At 41.8% G+C, this 22,328-nt stretch overlaps 2 protein-coding genes across 2 annotated transcripts; both read right to left on the reverse strand.

Annotated features, from left to right (window-relative positions):
- Positions 1-10,825: 10,825 nt before the first annotated feature.
- Positions 10,826-12,548, reverse strand: hoxb5a (homeobox B5a; the record flags this gene model as incomplete). Its single annotated transcript, XM_080524591.1, has 2 exons — positions 10,826-11,073; positions 11,954-12,548. The coding sequence occupies 2 exons, from the start codon at positions 12,546-12,548 to the stop codon at positions 10,826-10,828; spliced, it is 843 nt and encodes a 280-aa protein (XP_080380717.1).
- A 2,900-nt stretch (positions 12,549-15,448) lies between these two features.
- On the reverse strand, positions 15,449-17,799 carry LOC308151965 (homeobox protein Hox-B6a; the record flags this gene model as incomplete). The annotated part of the gene is made up of 2 exons (XM_080524868.1): positions 15,449-15,705; positions 17,373-17,799. The coding sequence occupies 2 exons, from the start codon at positions 17,797-17,799 to the stop codon at positions 15,449-15,451; spliced, it is 684 nt and encodes a 227-aa protein (XP_080380994.1).
- Positions 17,800-22,328: the final 4,529 nt, after the last annotated feature.

The following is a 22,328-nucleotide window of genomic DNA, read 5'->3' on the forward strand; positions in this document are numbered from 1 at the left end:
TTGTTGCATAAATAAAATCTCCTGTGCACAATGGAGAGGACCAAATGTGCAGTTAACAAACCGTGATATATAACCATAACGTTAATGTGGAATAAAATGTAGAATGTCTAAAAAATATATATATATATATTAATTGTAATGTTTGTATAAATGTGGTTTTTAGTTTGATAAATAAATAAATGCATTGATTTTTTATTTTATTTTGTAGCCTATTCAATCACAGAATATGTTGCTTCTAGCGTTAAAGTATCAAGTGAAGTCAATCGAGGTTATTCGATACCCTATTATTACAATGGATTTATCGAGAATTCTATCTTTTACCATATGTCTTGACTTCTTTGTGTCTTTTTCCCAAAAGTATCATATATTACAAATTCCTGGAATCCAGCATGATTGGGTTCAATAGAAGGCAAATATTTTGGGCTATAATTCGATATTATTTTCAGAGATTTTTTGAAAAATGTGAAGCTAAATGTAGCTAAATTCATTCTTGTCGCGTCCTTGCCATGTGCAAAGTGCAGATATTAAGATGCACGCCTATGGCTTGCCAGGCAACGGCACATGTTACAATGGAATTGAAATTAATTCTGTGAACTCCGGTTGAACTCCGATAGGGACGTGTTCTCTAATACAATTATTCACCACTTACGCACTTTGTTTGGCAAAATACTGACCAACCAGAATCATATCACCCTGACTCTCAACCATTAGCCCAAATGTTTATGTCAATAACGTAATTATTTATTTACTGGATTATCAATTTTCTAATTTCTCTCCTCTCTCCTCTCCTTTCCTCTCTTCTGTCTCTCCCTCTCTCCCTCCTTTTCCCCCAACCATAAAACATACTTCAACAATATGTGTCCAAACGCCACCCATTCAACTTCTCGACGTAGATAAAGAGCTTTACGTTAATAGCAATATAGGCCTATTTGTTCGTGAATTTGCGGAGGGGTATTGCTGTTTTCTGAGTTGTAAAGGGTCACCCACCATATTGTATGATACAGCCTGACTCAAGAGCAAACAGGTTTTATACTCTAACGTGTTAGTGAAAGTTGTCACCCCGTGGACAAAATGTTGTCTAAACATCCCCTTTCTGCCAACCAATGTCCCTTCACCAGCCCCTCCTCGCAGGGTCGTGAAACTGTTGTTTCCGCATTGAAGGGAAGAGGAAGTTACATGTTTATTGTTTACTTCAGTTATTTTGGGGAGGGGATGAAGTCAAAGAATTTTCAACAAATATGTATTTACATTTTTAATTGTTTAAATGTTTCAATATTGCAATAGGCCCAGACCTACATTATATTGTACTAGAAGCTATAGCATATGCCTTATATCACTTCCAACAGAACATTAAATAATGTGACGTCAAACGTCACAGTTAGTGAACTATTAGTGCCTTGAATCGTGATATAAATTGTCCATGCACCTCAATGATTCCAATGGTTAAATATTATTTTTAGTTTAAATATGTGTTTACATTTGGCTAAATATAATGGTAAGTGCATAGATAGTCTGTGCCCGCTCAACCTTGTGTGGCCTATTTAGATCATATTCCCATCGACAGATTTGTTTTCTGTCTCTGTTCAACTTGACTCAACCTCTTGGCGAGGGTGGATATTATTTTTGAGAGGAGAATCAGATAAGGTGAGTGATTTTCGAGATGGTAAAGCGAGATAAGAAACTTTTGGACAGCGTTGTGCTGATAAGCCGGGGGACGGAAAGGGAGGCTTTCAGGTTCACCTGCGCAGGTCACGTGCTTCAGTTCAGTATAGTTCAATAAATCTTTGTGCATACTGCGTAGGACCAATCCATAAGTTATACCACCAATTTCCCAAATTATCTCGGTCATTGAATTTCTTTAACTACATCTATGAGGACCATTTTTCAAGACTATTAGGCTTAAATACACCACAACCACCGAGACCGTAACTACAACTTAATAAAGATTTAGCGATTTTACAGTTTGTTTGTAAATATTTTTCACACCCAAAATGTTTTTGGGGGTAAAATAGTGGCCTACAATTATTATAATAATTTCAGTAGGCCTAGTCGCCTGCTATAGTTGTAGGCTAAGTGAAGGTCTGATAATAGCAATAATTCAGCATATAAAAATAAAAGGTAATTGCACAATAATAATAATAATTTTGTTATTACTAATAGACAAGTGTATAACAAGATGTTTAACAATACAACACTTAAACGTATAACTCCTTAGGCCTAAAGTTTGTAGCCTATCATCATAATTCAAGTTGTAAAAAAAAAAAAAAATGTTTAGGCCTATTCTTTATCTTCTTGGCATTGGGGAGAGTTGATGAGCTATTTTGGAGTATAGGCCTAAATGCAGCTTTTAATTCAAATCCCCCATGGGTGAATATTGTATTAGTGGACAATTCCCCCAAACCCTTCGCCTCGCTTCACCCAAAATGTAACACGTTAAAGCAGTTAATAATGGGTATATAACCTAGGTCTAAGAATAGAGAATGGATCCCAAGAGCCATTACGGTTTTCCCATGCTCAGAATGCCCGCGCGACAGGACGTTAGCCGAGAGAGCAAACACCTGCATTGTGCACGAGAGAGAAGAACCCAAACGTCACCAAATCCTTCCATTTCTTCCCTCCATCTATAAGTGCCCATTTCTACTCCCCTCTTTCTCTCTCTCTCTCTCTCTCTCTCTCTCTCTCTCTCTCTCTCTCTCTCTCTCTCTCTCTCTCTCTTTCTCTCTCTCTCCCTCTCTCCCTATAGCGCGCAGGGGGCTTGCTTTTGTTAGCACGAAGGTCATCCCTTCACCTCTCCCTCGCCTCTCACTATCATTTCTCTCATCTTTGCGCATGAGACAATCTGTAGCCCCTCGCTCCCCTCTCCCTCCCTCCCTCCCTCCCCCTCCTTTCAATCCCCTCCCTCTCTCCCTCTCTTCCACTTTGCCATTGACATCCAGCAATTGGTCTAGAATACTGAGACGACAGCCCCGACGGCAGTGTCACGCACGACGTAAACTTTTGACCCCTCAACTTCTTGACCCCATGCAGCTATACAGCGCATTCTATAGCCAATACTGGATTCACCTCCATTGGCTGGAGGGGAAAAGAGAAATACGGTGCTTACCCTTCTTATCTCCACAACTGCTTTTCACACACACACTACACTGCCTGGCTACTTTCTGGTTAGGATTTCAGCTCTCTCCTATAACAAAGCGATACCAAAGGGGGCGATAGTGACATTTTAACGTGATTTGTAGGCTATAGAATTGTTTGACTATTTTCTTTTTTCTTTTCTTTTTTTAAAAGAGTAAAGCCTCTATGTTGACTCATGGTCGCCCATGTAATCTGACCAAATGTTACCATTAGGCTACTGGGTGTTTTAGTCAAGAACGGCTGGGGGGTTTAGGTTATCGTCTGTTTGGTTTCAAATCGTCGAGGCGCGTGGTGCACGGGCGGAGGATAGTCGCGGTGTCCCAACTCTCTCTGGTGGCAGAGCTCTCTCTCTCTCAACTCTCTCTGGCGGCTGTGAACTTGGTCTAAAGCGGGCTCTGCTGGTGGCGAGGGAGAGCTGCATTTACACCCGATATTTCTTGGCTCTGATCTTACGGAGTAAACATAACTCGAATGGGGCAGAAGTCCAGCATCTGATCTTAATGAATAAACACTTGTATGTGTGGGGCCAACTTCAGAAAATGTTTGTCCAGATAAAGTTGTGTTACGTGATGAATGGACGTCTTAATGAGGATATGTTGTTGGATAAATAAATAGAAAGCAGGCACTTATAGTGATATCTATATGTAATAGGGCTAGTGGAGTTCTGGTAAAGTGGTTTTATATCAGAGATTAAAACTGATAAAAACCAAATAAGGCCATATTGGAAAATTGAAACGCTTAAATGCTGGAGAAGCATTATATTCGTGTTACAACGTCTCTTGAAGATGAACGACAAATCAGTTCTCTCGTGCGAGCATTTCCAAGTATAAAGCACCTAAAAATCTAGGCACCAATGTGTACATGATTTATATTATTATTAGAGTAGTATTGTTGTGGTTATTATTATTATTGCCGTCGTTGTTGCTGTTATTACTATTATTATTATTATTATTATTGATATTATTATTATTATTATTATTATTATTATTTCTTTATATAGTTTTATATTATTGTTACTATTATTATTGTTATAATTATCAATATTAGTAGTAGTAGGCCTAGGCCTAATCGTAGTAGTAGTAGTAGTAGTAGTAGTAGTAGTAGTAGTAGTAGTAGTAGTAGTAGTAGTAGTAGTAGTAGTAGTAGTAGTAGTAGTAGTAGTAGTAGTAGTAGTAGTAGTAGTAGTAGTATTCAATTTAATCAATACTTCGGAAGTGAAACATAGATGCATAAAATGTAATATCACCCATAGGCATAATTGTTCAAATATTTGAATTAACTAAATACATCTATATGATGATGCAAGAATCCCTTTTTCCTCCGCAATTATATTTCAACTAAAACATGGGATACAAAACTAATATGTGATATAGGATGGCAAATATTTGCTGGAGCTGCTTTATCACCTTCCCATAATTCATTGCAAATATAAACAAGTCATATCCGTCGACGTTATCAGCGTCTTATCTGAACCGCATATGGAATAATCAGATCGGCGAAGCCTTCAATCGCAAACAGATTTATAGTCGGCCTATCCAAAGGGTTTCCGTTCAAATCAGCTCTCAAACGTGTACACGGTACACGAGCCACGTGTTGCACCGAGCCCGGTTTAAAAAGTGGGATGTTTTGGTTGCCTATGCCACCCGCTGTTCCAACTCTCCTATCGGATATATAATGGGGGGAAACAAGAGGTAAATAAAAACATCTTTGGTTAATTCCTTTTCCCCCTGTCACTGAGTAAACACGCGGGCACATAGCTGCGCGTGATGCGTCTCTGTGGCTGTGCCGTGGCCGCGCCTGCGCTCTGAGACGGAGCTCGCTCTGCACCGTTCGTCTGCTGACCTCGCGGTGACTCCTTCCCTATGCATTATGTATGAGATATGCGCCGAGATTACCTCTATCAATATGCAGAACACATTACGCTCTTCAAATGGACATTTAAACGTCCGAAATCGTGGCGTTCCAATGTTCGAGGTCCTCCATAGTAAAAGACTGGAAAGATTCTGAGTTTTGTGACCGCAGATAATTATTGAAGCACAGTAAAAGAAAAAAAAAGAGAAAGTTGTTTTCGTGTTGTATAAACACAAAAACAACAGGTATGTAACTAAATTCAGAAGGAGCAATAATGAAGACATATTTTAAGATTCTCTTGGAGGATAATGTAAGATTAGTAACTCAAAGTAAATGGCTAAACCATAATGATTCAGATTCAGACCTATAAGTGACGAACCTTATCGTGTCAGGTAAACCCAGTTACACTTTCCCATGCCCCGTTTACCGTAACTGTTCTGTTCTGCTCTCTCGTCTTGTGCCAACAAAATCACCAAAACACACACCCCACACCTCTCTCAAAAGCACACACGTAGCCTACACGTACATGTACATGTACACGTACACGTACACACACGCGCACACACACACATTCGCATACACACCTTGCAATTAAAAAAAGATGTCGCCTAGTTACTCACCCACACATCTACACACTTTTATGCTCGTGTTAAGCCTCTGTCTGACTGTTAAACAGAGTGCACGTGAACGGGAAACAGATGAAGAGAGATGGACACAGAGTGGTCGACGTGGGGGTCTGGTGGGTCGGTGGTTTCGCTGATCAACTTTGAAGAGAAACAAATGCATGTTGCGCACTGCGGCTGTGCAGGGGGCCACTGACCGGGCTCCTCGCGACTGTAGGGCTATCATTATAAAAAAGGAAGCCGGTGAAAAATGAAATGGAAGCCCTTCGCCTCCCCTCGCGACCAGAGTTTCGCCTTCCTGTTTACTGGCTGAAACTTCCTCACTCTGTTACGCGGCGCGTAACACACACACACACACACACACACACACACACACACACACACACGCACGCACACACACAAAGACTAAAATACACCGGATACCCATATTCATTTTTTACATGTAAGACACTGCAGGATGTAGAGACATTAACTCAGCCGGAGATTCTAGTCAGGCTATACAATTGTAGCTTGGAATGTCACATAGGCCTATAGGATACATCTCAACAAAGATGACTGTAAAATTGAATAGAATACCATAAACTAAGTGTACCGTCTTCATTCCATATTCAGAAGCAAATTGGAAGATGGAAAAAAGATCGCTCCATTATGCTTGTTTGTTTATTAGTTTATTATATCGAGGACAATCCAAATACATGAACCATATAAAATACAGTAAAAAAAGGCAGCGTTAGCCTAGTCGGCTAATTTTCAGCTGAAGTCCCCGGCCAGTTGCAACATGGCATCCTGAAAAGTAACGTCATTAGTTACAATAAAACATTTCAATATTCTAAGAACACGTGGCTGAGACAAGGTACCCCAACATCACACTTGACCAAAAACACAAGTAAGCAAGCTGAGGTGATTGAAGGGGCTACAACAAACACCACATACACACTTATGGGGGCAGCGACATTTCAAGCACATAGAAGCCACAGGACAATTACAGGCCACACAACATTAAGCACTTACAAACAGCAATACATTAAACAAGATGCAGGAATTGGTCCTATATTTACGAATGATAAACTCGAATTCTAATAGCAGGCTTATGTCGTGATTAAACATGCATATTGATGTCTTTATTATTGCTATAGGCCTGTGGTAAAATGAGGTGTATTATGTAGTAGTATTTCACTGGATTAGAGGTTATTTCTTCCAAAAGTTTGTTGTGGAATAATTGACGTTTGCAATAAAGGCCTATTGCGTTATTGTTTTCCCTGTATAGAAATAGGCTACTCAATAATTCCTATTAGTGTATACAAAATGAATAATGAATTTATCCTGTGATGAAAAAAAACAAAATATGATTCTGAATAACTTTCCTGGTAGGCCTAAATAATACTGTACTGCGTAAAGTTGTATTTTCTTTTTTTCTTAATTGCTTCAGTTTACTACAACAGGATTCTTGCATGTGCTAAATATAAGTTGCCCTGAGAGGCGAGCTTGGAATTGTTCAGAGCGAGAGCGGCACACATGCCCATATTGAAAACACATCGGTTAGATCTAAGTGAAAATAATTAATGACAGTTGGAGATCGGTAGACGAGCTCTGAAGAACTTCCGAAAGAAAATCCCCTCTTGTTAGTAGCCATTTGCTCGCTAACCTTTCTGAGCCCAGGGTGCGTGTCGTGGTTGGCCTCTACGCAGGGGACAGACCAGGAGGCCAAAACACACCCCACACACTATCCTATTATTAATTGTTCAAATAATGGCGCCTGTCGTCTTTGATCGACAGTAACTGCCAGGGATTCTAAGATAAGGATCTCCCTGCGCGAGGAGAAGTAATGATTAACAGTTTGAAAAGTTTTCACTTGAGTTTAAACTTAACCACAAGTTGGGTCTCGAATACAAGTGTCGCCATGACACCACTATTAAACAATTTACATGAGGGATTTAATCACATGAGGGTGTAGCCTGCTATCTCTCTCCGAGGAGAAGATATATCGCAGATTAAAAATCAAGGGTTTTCTGAATATATTATCTCTTCAGGCCTAGACATATGGTGGTTTTGATATAGAGAATGTCCTAGATATATGGTGGGTTTGATGTGAGAATGTTCGCGTCCAGTTTTGTAATTCACACCCTTCCTGCCTGGAAAATATTTGGGCGGAGTAGGTCTATACGAACAAAGATTTGCTTGTACCTCCAGGACGCATATCATTATGGTGTGTGCGTGCGTGCGTGTGTGTCTGTGTGTGTCTCTCTCTGTGTCTCTCTCTGTGTGTGTGTGTGTGTGTGTGTGTATCTTCGTTCTATTAAAATCATAAATTCACATTTAGTGTAAATTTGGTTAGCATACAGTACTTGATGACTTTGGAAATATTTTCTGACTTTCTTTCGCCCCCGACTTCTACCATTCACATCTTTGATCAGACCGTGCGTAAAAGCAACAGTGGAACATAATATCAGACTATACGATAAAACAGAACGAATTATGAAAATCACAATGTAGACATATTATAACATATTTTCATAATTACTTTGAACTTTTTCAACCCAACAGTTCCACAGACGTGTCTCTTGATCCCGTGGTCGCCAAGACCGTCGAGTGTGTGCGGTCTGCGTAAGGCTGATAACCCCCCCCCCCCCCAGGTAACCGCCCACCTACACCTTTACTTTTATTTCTCATTAAGAATGCATTGTGGTATTGTTTACCATTATTTGAAATGTCTAATAACAATATTCCCAAATCGAAATCCATGTTTCATATTGTATACCACAACCAAGTTTATTTCAAGGAGAACATTACGCACAACTGCTGTTAAAAACAACACAAAACAACACGCTATACGGTGTGAAAGTGAACTGTAACCACGATTAACAATCTCAATATTGGAGTACGAATGACCGCGGAGGCAGGGGGTCAAGGTTTGTAGTTACACCCATGAACACACAGCTTGAGCAATGCGTAAAACACACACACACACACACACACACACACACACACACAGACACACACAAATACACACGCATGTATCTATGACGCCCATATCACATGTCCCCTACACACAGCATATAACTAAAATACCTGAAATATATTAAAGTCCAAAGACTCAGCACCACATTGATACTACGTACAGTAGAGACTAACATGAATGACAAGAGTAATTACGAACGATGCCTCCCCTCTCCACCCCCCTTCTCACCCTCGTCCAACAGACTCAGACACAGCCAAATAAGACTTAAACTGGACTTACTGTGTGTATGGCGCATTTACACAGTCCAATGGCTACATTTCCGCCTTGCAATGGTTCGAACCGGAGCCCAGACATTGTGTGTACCAGACAAGGGCACGGTAGTGGCCTACCAGAGAGCTGTTCCCTCACTACTGACCCTTTAGAATCCCTCCGAAGCAGTTAAACCGTCACTTGCATTCTAGAATGTGAAATATATAGTACATTGTCAACTCCCCAAAACCATAAAACTAACTTTATGGACCCCACGTGACTTTTGAGAGCCAGTAAGGGGGTATCTGTCTGTGGCCTGGGCGATTTTTACGATCTAACTTCAAGATAAAACCCTCATCCGTTTGACATGTAAATGTCATAGCTTCTTTTGGTATAGTTTGGCCAAAGGGGATAGACAAATTTTCTAAAGGCGAGGGCCAGGCAGCGCCGAGCAGATGGGGCAGTTGGCAGGACCTTCACTCGGCTCTCTAAAGTAGCATAGGACCAGAAAAACGGTTGACTACACGTCGGTAAGTTTCAAAGTTCAGTGCTTGTTTACCGAAAACGATGCATACAGTAATTTGTACAGGAGGGGCAGCATTTAACGGTGAGGAAATCATTAAAAGAAAAGTATCCACTACGTAAATATTTTTGATGATCTTTGATCGTCAAAGTTTGTCAACAAGATTAGAAGCAAAACGTGTGTATTCTGCTCGTATTTTTAGACCGGTTTCACGTGTGTCGTCGCTGTTCTTAGTGTTCCATGGTTGTGTTTTGGGAAAATAAATGAGTGGTTAGGAGTGTATGTGTCCTTGCGCGCAATGCGTTTTAGTGATGGTTCCATTTACGAGTTAACCCGGGGCCTATCATTTATCCGAATGTATTTGTGTATGACTATTGTATATTCTCAAGCTATTTAGACCACACTTTGAGACCAATTGACAGCTGTCTACGTCCACAGACGGGTCTGCCAGGGTAAAGCGTGCTGGTCAGAGCCAGACCGGAGTTTGATCCGTGTTTGACCCCGGCGGTTGGGTCGTTTGTGGGATAGGCAGGGGTTACAGAATGACAACCAGTGGGCTGGAGTTTTGATCAGAGTATGAGTAACTTTATTTTTTACTCCAAGGTAAGCTACAAACAAATACAAAAAGCTTATTGGCAAAATGCTTACAGGCAGGCCAACATGACAGTTGCCATTTTCCCCATCACACACTTGTCAATCACTCTGCCCACTACAAATAGCCAATTGGTCACATTAAAAATGTCTAATATATACATCCTTTCTGGAACATAACCATGATCCAATAATATACAATTACATTTTTTTGAATATAATAACTATACACACATATGAACGGATACAGGAATCTAGTCAGGATATTTTTTAGGTTTTTACAAGTTTCCCTTTTTTCAAAAAATAAATGAGTAATTTGAACACATGACAAAATCCAATGATATATAATTCAAACAATGGTATGAAAACATGAAGAGGACAGTATCAGACAGACAGAGGCTCCTGAAAGCGATGCAGGGGCCAAACTAGTCTAGCTTCACTTCATATTTGGACAGAGGAGTCTCTAAAGCTGTAAACTCAAAGGTATACACTCATTATAGGTCGTAAATAAGTTATAACATTAAAGAGCTCACATGCCAACTTTCAAGAAAGCATTAACATAGCACTTAACATAAACATTATCGACACATAAACGATATTTATAATTACAATAACAACGGGCGGCATTGGTAGCTGTTTTACTCTTTTTACACCCCTTCAAAACAATAATCACTGTAGTATTAAAAAGACAACAACATATGAACACTACCTTTTTTAATATATATATAAGCAGTACCACAGTAGAAGTTAAGTTGCCCTAAAACATCAACAACATGCCAAAAGGTTCCGCGCTGTACAGTACTCAGTTATAGTGTTTTTGAAACCTATATTTTTGAAATTTGTGTATTCTTTTTGTTTCTCTCTTTTCCACTATTTATTTACTTGCGTGATCCCTCACTACGGCTGGAAGGCGCTACCAGCAGTAGCGAGACTCATACTCTTCAGTTTATTGTCCTTTTTCCATTTCATCCTCCGGTTCTGGAACCAGATCTTAATTTGCCGTTCTGAGAGGCAGAGCGCGTGGGCTATCTCTATCCTCCTCCTCCGCGTGAGGTACCTATTGAAATGGAACTCCTTCTCCAGCTCGAGCGTCTGATAACGGGTGTACGCCGTTCGGGCCCTTTTGCCGTCTGGCCCAGTCATATCTGAATAGCATGGACAACACGCAAGGGGGTAAACATTAGGGAGAGTGAGCGGACCACCAAAGACAAACAGACAAGCAAATACTCAATAACTTTGACCAGCACACGTCCACATGCACAACACACACACACACACACACACACACACACACACACACACACACACACACACGCGCACACACTCTCTCTCTCTCACACACACACACACACACACACATATACACACAGACACACACACACACACAGGACCAAGCCCACGAGTAGAGCTACGGATATTCCATAACCAATGTGCGTAAAGATACACCAAATATTTCACACATTCGAATCTATTTGTGTTTTTGTGTGTATTTTTAGGTTATCAAAACACCCCCTTTCAGTTGAGATCGTATTCCCCTTGGCAAAGAGCATGCTGCTTTATTTACCACATTCGTATTTTTCTCTTCCTCAATAGCCTCTTTTCCCTATACACATCTATCAACTTTTCTCCCTGCTCTTCCCTCTCCTTTCTTCCTGCATTCTCACCATTTTATTGCCCGACCTCTCCCCCCCCTCTACAGTAATAAAGTTCCCACACGTAATAAAGCTTAACTTTTCAAAAGGACAACAACTTTCTAAGTCGTCCGGCAGTCCTGTCCTCTCTCTCCCACACCGCTCCCATTCTCTCGCCCTCAGTTCGCGAGGCTAACCCCCATGACGGATTTATGGCGCTTTTGTGGAATTTGCTAAAATAAATGCACCGTCCGGCGCCACAGACAGGGAAGACACGCTAACGAATAAAAAACACACACACACACACACATACACACCAAAATAAACACAACCTTTTTGGTAGATATATAAAAACAATGGAAAAATAAGAGATAAAGACAGATCAAGCATGTACCATGGCTAATGTGCAGTTTCCGCATCCAGGGGAATATCTGGGGTGCCTGGCCATCGCCCGACGCCGCGGTGGTGGAGGTGGCTGTGGAGTCTTGCTTCTGCTGCGTTCGGGGAGCGGGGTTGACGTTGACGCTGGCCGCTCTGTGTGTGCCCTCGTCGGTCTCGGAGGAGGCGCTCGCCTCGTCTATCTCAGTGAAATGTGGGGTGTTGGTGAGGTTACTGCCCGCCGTGGCTGCGCTCTGGTCGGACGGGGGCGAGGAGCACTTGGTGGTTCCCAGGCTATCGCTGTTGGAGCACGGCAGAGGTTCCGGGGACGCGAGCGAGCAGCTGGACTGCTGTCTGAACCGCGTCTCGGGCACCGGGGACGGGAAACCCCGGGAGTTGTCCCCAACAGCCCCAAAGTGGCCACCGTTGCCTGAACGATTGACGGTTAGGTCCATTCCATTGTAGTTGTAGCCGTAAGAACCCGAATGCATGGTGCCAGAGTCCCTGTACGAACCGTTCATAGCGTTGCTGCTACTTCCATAATTTAGTAACTGATAGTCGGGGCCATTTGGGTAGCGCCCTGAGAACGAGTTTACAAAGTAAGAGCTCATTTAGGTTGTTTTAGAGGGCTTGATTTGTAGATCTTGGTCGTTATAACGCTGTGCTTCACGATTTATGATGTATTAATGAATTATAGCAATGCACTGTACTTCGTTTTTGCTATGTATGCGGCCAAATATGGGGGTGGGGGTGCGTTTGGGAATCACGTGCTTTTGTTGACCAGTCGTAAATTCTCACTGATGACTTGAAGAGGTAATTCATGCTCTATGGTTACAAATGATGACGAGATGGGAGTCGTTCTGCTCAAGTCAACGTGAGCCTTCCGTGGCTGGGCTGTGCTCCTTGTTGGCAGACAGCGTCACCTACTGGGAATATAATTTATTGCACAGAAGAAGGACTTGTAGAGAAATAGTTTTTCTCAGGATTTAGGCTGTTTTCGGAGGGGATAAAAATGATTTGTTTGTCCCATTACCTTCTTTATCGGCTGTTACGGTCGCAATATCATTTAGCGTGTTTATTGACCTTTTCTGTGACTGAAAACTGGGCCAGTGGCAATGCATGCGTCATTAATAACTGAATATTAATACTGAAGACAAACACCACACAACAGCAAATAACGTTTATAGCTATGAGGAGGCTTCCTTCAGTCTTCTATACGCTCAAAAGAAGTCTCTTGAGGTTGTTTGGTTTCACATTGCCCCTCCATAAACCGGATGATAAGATGCCATGGCAATAATATAATAATCCTAATAATAATAATAATAATAATAATAATAATAGGTGTAGGCTTATCCTAAATATGGTACTCCGTTTATGTGTTTGCCTTGTCACATGACGTTGTTTGACTATAAATATCGTTAGGAGGCTTAGGCAGAAAGGCCTGTATTTACATGAAAGCAGATCCTATATATGTCCACAGCATCCATAGCCCAATATAGGCCTAAACCTATAGTACCGGTGCAACTGGGAACGTTCAGTTGGCCTACCTGTCAATATCTTTGTTAAAATATAACTTTGAAAATATTACACAACAGTATTTGGGAAGAAAATAAAAGAATAATGATCTTTTTTGGAGGTCAAACTTAATTTGCCTGCGTATTTCGTGCCCATTTTCTGCTCCGCCATGCAAAGTTATATTGACTGGAAACGTTTAGCTTTGCGCAAGAGGAATGCAAAACCATGATATATGGAAAAGGTTGATTTATGCTTTGTTGATTGAAAGGTGCAAGTTATTTCATGTATGTGTACCATGATATGTAAACGCTTCTTTACGTAATACACTTTCGTGCTTACGGACAGACCGGAAAGGGACAGTTGAGATATCCCAGACTATCTCTGAGAGATATACAAATTGATATATTGATATTCAAGTGTCCTACATATTCCAGACATCCACCCCAGATATCACACACAAGGTTTCACTAAGTATAACTGACTTTTATAACAATAAACCTATACATGGCCTATAGCTACAATTCTCTGTCTCTGTCTCTCTCTCTGTATCTCTCTCTCTATCGCTCTCTTTCTCTCTATCTCTCTCTCTCTCTCTCACACTCACACACACACACACACACACACACACACACACACACACACACTCAAATAAGTTGATGCGGTTTTCCTCCACATACGCCAGACATGTCTAGCCTGCTGCATGTGTGAATGGTGTCATATACACTGGGGAGAGTGTCGGTTGACAAACTCCAGATAATTTCTATATAATTATGTAATGGGAGAACAGCAGAGCCGAGGAGATCTTCTTTGAGTTTGTAAGTCAACACTGTTGCTACCTGAAAAGGGAAGGTGGCCGCTGAGGCACACACACAGGATCGCGGGACAATCCAGTGTTTAGGAGTGTGTGTGTGTGTGTGTGTGTGTGTGTGTGTGTGTGTGTGTGTGTGTGTGTGTGTCTGGCGCGCGGACAGGTCAACTTTCTCCCGCGGCCATTAATTAAATCACCCCTCGCGCTTCTAAACTGTCACTTTTCTGGCCGCTTTGACTTGCCTCGCGTTGCCATAAATTCGTAGATTTCATACACGTGCGAAAGAGCGAAGGTTTATGGCTGAGAATGTGTGTTTAAACATTCCATCTGTATATGACTGTGTGGGCAAGTAGTATATGGACGTTGCGCGTTAGAGGGGCGAATGGAGGCCAAATTCACTCCAATAATTCGTCCTGAGAGGAATGTAACTGTTTTTGAATAGCAATGTTATATAATTATTCACTAATTCACATAGAATTATGTATTTGGCTAACTGCACTAAATTGTGTTGTACATAAGTTCTAAGCAGGTGGCACAATCACAAATATCTGTAAAGTAAGCTGGCACAGGCATGACAGGTTGAATAGTTCTGACATTTTATTGAATGATTTCGTAAGTTAGATACGTATTTGTGACAAAACCACAAACAGAAACCATGTATAAAATCCATAAAATATAAACTTTCTGACCAGTCTAGGTAGTTTTGTATTATCAGTAGATCACGTTCTCCCCATTAAACTATAAAACGTCAACGAAACAACTAGATAGGTCTACGTCTGGGTATTTAACTTACAAAAAGAAATACAATAATTCACCGTACAAGGAGAATTTCTTTTTTATTTCTATACAGCTTAAATATGAACACGAATATGACATATATTTCAAATAGTTTCGTTAAACATGGTCATTTTAGTTATCAGACCATATCCTAAATCAAGAGACAAGCGCACAAAAACACTGTCATTCGGGTACCCGAATTACATGATAAAAAAAATAAACCTATAATGACAATAACAATAACAAAAATAGAAAGTTAAGTGAACTTATGGAATGCTACAACAAATTTACCAAACACAACTTCACCAAACTGTGAACATATGAAGGGGGGGATATCTTCATATCTGAATAGGCTAATAGAAGACGATAGCCATACGCCATATATGCATTATTTTTCTTCTTCTTGTGTCTTTACTCTGTCCTCTTCTCTTCCTCCTCCTCTCCGCTGGGTTGAGAGGAGTTGATCAGTTTATTTTCCTTTTTCCACTTCATCCTTCGGTTCTGGAACCAAATTTTGATTTGGCGTTCTGTTAGGCACAGTGCGTGCGCGATCTCGATGCGGCGCCTCCGCGTGAGGTACCTGTTAAAATGGAACTCTTTCTCCAGCTCGAGCGTCTGGTAACGGGTGTACGTCTGACGACCCCTGCGACCGGGATTACCGAAGGTCCCTGTCAAAAGAAAAAAAGGGAAAAGACGAGTCAAACATTAACAACGAGCTTGTGTTCACTGCGCTGATAGATCCGTCCGGGGTGATAGAGCCCGGGAGACACCCGGAGGCAAGCCCCGGAGGAGGCTAAGACTCAAGATAGGGGCTTTCAGGCGAAGATTTACGCGTAACTGCCAAGGAGACACGTTGTGTACAGTAGCAAAAAACATGGAAGTTATTTCTACAGTAATGGAAGCTACTGAAAGCTACTGTTACTGTACATAACATATCTTTGTTTAGTAGCCTTGAGCAGTAAAGGGTTAGGGGTTTTTATGATTGATATAAACGTATAAGCATGTTGTGTGGTATTGCATCAAGCAGGGAGCTACCAGCTAAACAAATAGACCACAGAAATATGATGGCGTTTCCTGTTTGTTACTCACATGCAAAAGATATTCAGAGGGGGGATGTTAGCTTTGGCGTGCCTCATATCTGAGTTGCATATCTTCATAAACAAAATGTAGATTACAGCACGAGGCGCGGTTGATACACATGGACATTCTAAGAACACCAGTCGACATCTTGACCAGAGATAAACTGGATTCACTGATTTACCTCCACCACTTCTGGCGTCTCTCACTATCAATTAGAGACAGAGAAATAATAAATATAATGACGCAGACAATCCACTGTTGGATTGTGGAGGGTGCACTTAAAGTGACCATAGATCAGATGTAAGGATATCCAGCAGTCAGGGAAGTGTCCTGCGCCTGTCCATTAAAGTTGTTTTAGAAGTTTTTTTTTTATGTCGAATCGGAATTCCTCTAATGTAATTTATTGCGCCCATATATTTCCCTATTCTTGTGCTACGTGTTTCCCTATCATCTTTTATGTCTCTGATGTATTTTATAGGCTATATTGGAACTTTCTCTCTCTCTGTGTGTGTCTCTCACTCCCACACACACACTCTCTCTCTCTCTCTCTCTCTCTCTCTCTCTCTCTCTCTCTCTCTCTCTCTCTCTCTCTCTCTCTCTCTCACACACACACACACACACACACACACACACACACACACACACACACACACACACAGTCACACATACACACATTCAGCCACTGACTCCTAGGCTGTATTTGCTTTATGATAGCCTAGTTTGAACTTAGTGATAGTGAGAGTCTTTTTGTGGTGGATAACGGAGTCATAATGGGAGGAACTCTGACAGTGTAACAATACGACTCAAAATTCATGATAACAGAAATATTTGATGGAACTGCTTTTCCCATTGTTGCCAGGGATGTGCTCGTGCGCTGGGCGCTTTTAATCTAGAACGTGAATAATGTCAGCCTCGAGGCGGTTGGAACCATAATCATAGCAGCTGATAAAGAGAGAGGGGGAGAGAAATCACACTGTGAATATGAAAGAAGCTACTGAGGTTTAGCAAGGGAGATAGCTTCTTCTCCTTTTTTTTCTTTCTTTTTATTTTTTTTACTTCCTCTATTCATTAAGCCAGAGTGTGTTTAATACACAAAAGCAGAGCGACATTATATCTTCTTCCTACAGTACGCTCTTCCGGTGCTGTACAGTGTAGCCGGTCACATGCAATAGAGCTGCCGCTACTTACACAGGATAAAAAACCAAAACAAACCGTAAGATAACAAAAACACACACACACACATGATAAGACTCACCGTTACACGAGTTCATCCTCTGCATCCACGGATACACCGGCGCCGAGGACTTCTGATCCTCGCTGTCCCCGAAAAGGCTTTTACCCTGCCCCGTGCAGTCGGTTTTACGGTGGTCTTGGCTCAGCACGAGCGAGTGTTCCTCTATACTGGCGAGCGCGCAGGCGGGGTCCTTTTCCCTGTAAAAACTGGCCGTGGCGTAGTCGCATGCACCGGCGGCGGTGGCCCTGCTGTAGGCACCGTTCGCCTGCTGGTAATACGAGGATGGGTACGCCTTGTCTGGAACGCCGGTAGCTCCATAGGCAGCACCGGGATAGTGTCTTAAAGGATCTGTGTATCCGGAGGAGTACAACGGTATCTGTCCCAGGAAAGACTCCTGTCCTCCGGGCAGAGTCACTGGGAAAGTTGAGTTTACAAAATACGAACTCATTGGGAGAGTACGGCTCTTTTCCTGGGTTTATGATTTGTTGTGTTTTATAGTCCAAGTGGTTTAGCTATTAGTAGTTTATCGGAGATTGGGTTTTTAGTTGAGAGGGGGGGGGGACCTGGGTGGCGATGTGCCAGTGCGGGACAGAGGGAAACCGTACCATCTGACCAAGAGCTGACCAATCGCGTGCGTCCGTGCCTGCAAAATAGCACCCTCGAGGGGGGCTGTGATTGCATGCGCCGGGGGACCCCAGTGCAAACCCGAGAGCAGGCGGTTTTTTTCTCTCTCTCCTCTGCTTTCGCCTTTCTCTCCTTCCAATGAGATTGCACAATACGAATCACACTGGAGTCTTAAAGTGCTAAATTGAATACATCGACACTTCTCTCTCCCCCTCCTGCTTTGGTCTTGCTAAGCTCATATACAGTGCGGCCCTATCCACTCAAGACAGATAAAATATCACCCTTCAAATAAGCCTCACATTAAAAAGGATTTGAAAACGTAAATCGCTTGAGGACGGTGGCGTGTTGAGTTATTTTCCGCATTTGGAATATATTGTGTTTATGTTTTTGGTGGTTAGATTGATTTTCTCGTTACAATAATGTACACCTAATATGTGAAGAGATATGTCCTGTCCTCTCTCATGGTACATTCTCGTCACTGTTCTTTTCATAGCGATTTCCATCCTGATAATTGACAATATGGATTTTTCATCATGCACATACTACATAGTCTTTATATTGAATGGAATATCTATGCAAATCGATCTGGGTTTTGCAACAGGTATGAACACATTTTCAGTAATATTAGTAGACTTTAATACATCATTTAAATGTCGTCTGATCTTTCGAGGGCCCTGGCTTTTATCAATGTTTACAGCAAATTAGCCTGCCATGAATTGGTCGGTCCTTTAGATTGTTTGTTGAGCTACTCTGGCCTATGTTGCGGTGTAATAAAAGTAGCTTATTACCGCATTTGTCTGCTCGGAGTATGTATTTACATGCATGCTTCCCTGACCACATTTCATGCGCCGGTTTTTATTTTCAAAATTATTGACTGGGGAGGTCATTAAACCCTATAAAGCTTTCAATGTTTCGCTGACTTTTCTACGACGACTCGACTCAAGTCTGGATCTGTTTTTCATTTACAAATGGCACACAGTTATATGGCCAGAATACGTGTCACTAACGCATAAATTACCCCTTAACCCAGTCCCATAAATAAGACCGGTCTTCGCGAGCTTGAAGTGTTGCTTGACCGACTGCGCATGCAGGGGATCTGTGCATTTTTTTACTTTCATTTTGATTCTCTTTCAAAGTGACCAGGACGCGGTGCTTCCTTTAGTTCGGCCTGGTTTTGTTGTGGACGGGAAACCTCCATTGTGAGGGCATTTGTTAAAGTACACAGTGAAATTGACCAGTCAAAAGCTCTCGGTTAATAATTAATGTGCTATAATAACTACCCTGAGTGGTTTCTCTATTCAGACTCAACTAGGCACGATTTTGCATAATGCCTTGAGACTATGGGCCTATTGCTGGGTATCAGAACTAACTTTGATGTTTCTCTGATGACATTCTCATTGCGTTTGTCTGTCCTGTCACAGGTCACCGTGTTCAGCTTTACGCACCGCGAGCTGAAGCCGTCAGAAGTACAGTCTGGCCAGAAAACCTTTTGAGGACGAAAACACCACAGCCCAAAAGTTGTCCAGGAACACAGGGAATACTACACGCAGCCATGGGGATACAAACTGCAGGGACAATTGCTATGGAACAGCTATGGAAACAGAACCGGAAATCCCGGTGAAGATGCGTCTGTGTGGAGCAGCAAAAGTTTGTGTTGTGTTTAGACAGACCGGAGAGGAAGCACGCGTGTCTGTCACTTTGTGTCATGTGTCCCGGAACTATGTCATATAGTCGCTCTAGCTGACCGTGCCGCATGACATTACCATGTAAGTATTCCGTCTATTCATGACTCTGACGTTCTACTGTAGCCTATATTTGCTTGATAGGATAATATATTGATGTACAGTATGTAAGTATTTGTGTAAAGTCAAGTCATAGACAGATATATTTTCCATGTTAACTGATTCCTGTGCGTAAATGCATTACGCACACTCGCAATCCCATATTGTAGCCTATAGGCTAAGTATAATTTAACATATTATATAGAAAGTCAGTTCTGCACGATTGTATATTGACATTTTGTATTAATTATACTTTTCAGAAGTTTATTATTAATCCTAAAGTGAATATGCATATTTGGTTGTTTGGGATTGTGTAGGGCTTATCGCTGTACATTTGTGATATATCATTAAAATTTACAGTATAACGATCGGAACGCGTTGTGGTGTCTTGTGTTTTGGAGAAGCTGTTTTATATTAGTGGGGGGAAGTGTTTTAGTGTTTTACTGTTCAAGTGTTTTACTGTTTTATTGCCATTTATGACGCCTGTAAATCCACCGCGTGGACGGTGGCTGAAAAGCCGTGGCAACAGAAGTTAAAACAAATGCTAGGCTACACACAGGCCTATACTGTAACTCACTCCTCTAGAATACATTCATTTATAATTGTTATATCAAACCACTTAGCATATGGCCATATCATGGGCTATATTACAAACAATCAATAATTATTCAGAACTATTACTATGTCATACTTGGCGCGGACATTTCCTGTGCACATTTCCTGTTTTAATAATCGAAAAAGTACTTCTGAACGACCCATTCGGCCACACTGACGTTATAAAAAAAATAATTAGATTAACTGCATTATTTTGAAAGTGATTATTGTATCCTACTAAGAAGCATTGAAAATAACTTAGGCTCTATGGAGCTTAGATCACAGCTCATAATTTCACATTCTCAAATTTGGAGGTGGACGTTGACAAAATGCGTTTTGATCACTTGGACATTCTTCAGGGTCAGCGAAATTCAGGGGGAAAGTGGTTGTGAAAATCCACAACGTATCGAATTAAACTGAAGTAAACAATTGAATAATAAGAAATAATAAGAAAGAAACTAATAAACAATATGATTATTTATGTATGTATCACCTTATGGGGTGTTTAAATTAGCACTAAATATAGCCTATATCCTCGTGATTCAATGGCGAACGTTATACAGTTGATATAGGCCGCTGGCGTGGGTTTTGAAGTTGCTGTGTAAGTACGGTGCTGTATTAAATGAATAACTTCAACCGGTTAATGATAGACAGAACAGAAAGTTCCTTAAATATTTATAATTGTTCTTCAGAAAGTGAGTCGCCCTTCACGGACTCTGAGCTCTGGTGAATTCACTGGACCGGCACCTGATAGAATCACTCAGCCAACAGCTAGCCGGGTTACTCATTAAATATTGCATTGCGTTGGTCTAAGTTTTCATTGGCTTTACACGGTGTCTACTTACTTCTGAACTATTCTCACCTACTTTGCACCATGGCTACTTAAGCGTTATGTCTTCATAAATAGTATTATGTATTGTTTAGTTATTGTGTTAGGGTTAGAAATTAATCTCGCTTGCCCTATGCTTCCTTTTTCAGAAGGATAATATTTTTCTTTTGATTACAGATAATTTATGGTAATATGTCTGTGAGTATTTGAAAAAGTGTCATGAAAATAGTTGGGAAATATTGAAGTAGACACTAGACACCAAACTGGCTGAATATATATATACACACCCACACACACACGCACACACACACACACACACACACACACACACACAACCACACACACACACACACACACACACACACACACAACCACACACACACACACACACGCACACACACACGCACACACACACACACACACACAACCACACACACACACACACACACACACACACGCACACACACACACACACGCACACACACACACACACACACACACACACACACACACACAAACAAGCACTAACAAACTTCAAAACCACACATAAGCACTATGACATATCTGATATCTGTATGTGTTTACATTGCCTTGAGTGTGTGACCCCACTAAAGCAAATTAAAACAAGGACCAAGGACAAACACACACACACACACACACACACTCACTCCCCTCCTACACACCACCACCACCCCCATTCCCCTCTCACTGTGTTTCCACTTCAACACAACCCTCACACCATCAGGGCAGATTGCATTTATACTGTGTGTGTGTGTGTGTGTGTGTGTGTGTGGGTGTGTGTGTGTGTGTTTCCTTGGGGAGAGAGCGGCACAACACTACAACATCACTTTAGTACTCCCGGTGACCCGCCTGGCCCCAGCCAGCCAGAGGCTCTCTACGGCGGGGACAGTTACAGTGGCTGAACTCGGCCTGGAGACTCAACAACAGGGCCTCTATACGCTCCATTCACCCGCACAATGCAATAGTCTAACCTTGGAGCGGTCATCCGCTTACGCCTCTCTGAAGGGGTTTTTGAGAAGGGGGGAGAGAGGGGGGAGGGTGGAGGAGGGTGGAGGAGGGTGGAGGAGGGAGGGAGGGAGGGGGGTGGGGGGGGCGCTGGGGTGGTGCACGAAAATCGAGCCGTAAGGC

This window comes from Nansenia antarctica, assembly GCF_963989245.1.
Source record: "Nansenia antarctica genome assembly, chromosome: 2".
Lineage (NCBI taxonomy): Eukaryota > Metazoa > Chordata > Actinopteri > Argentiniformes > Microstomatidae > Nansenia > Nansenia antarctica.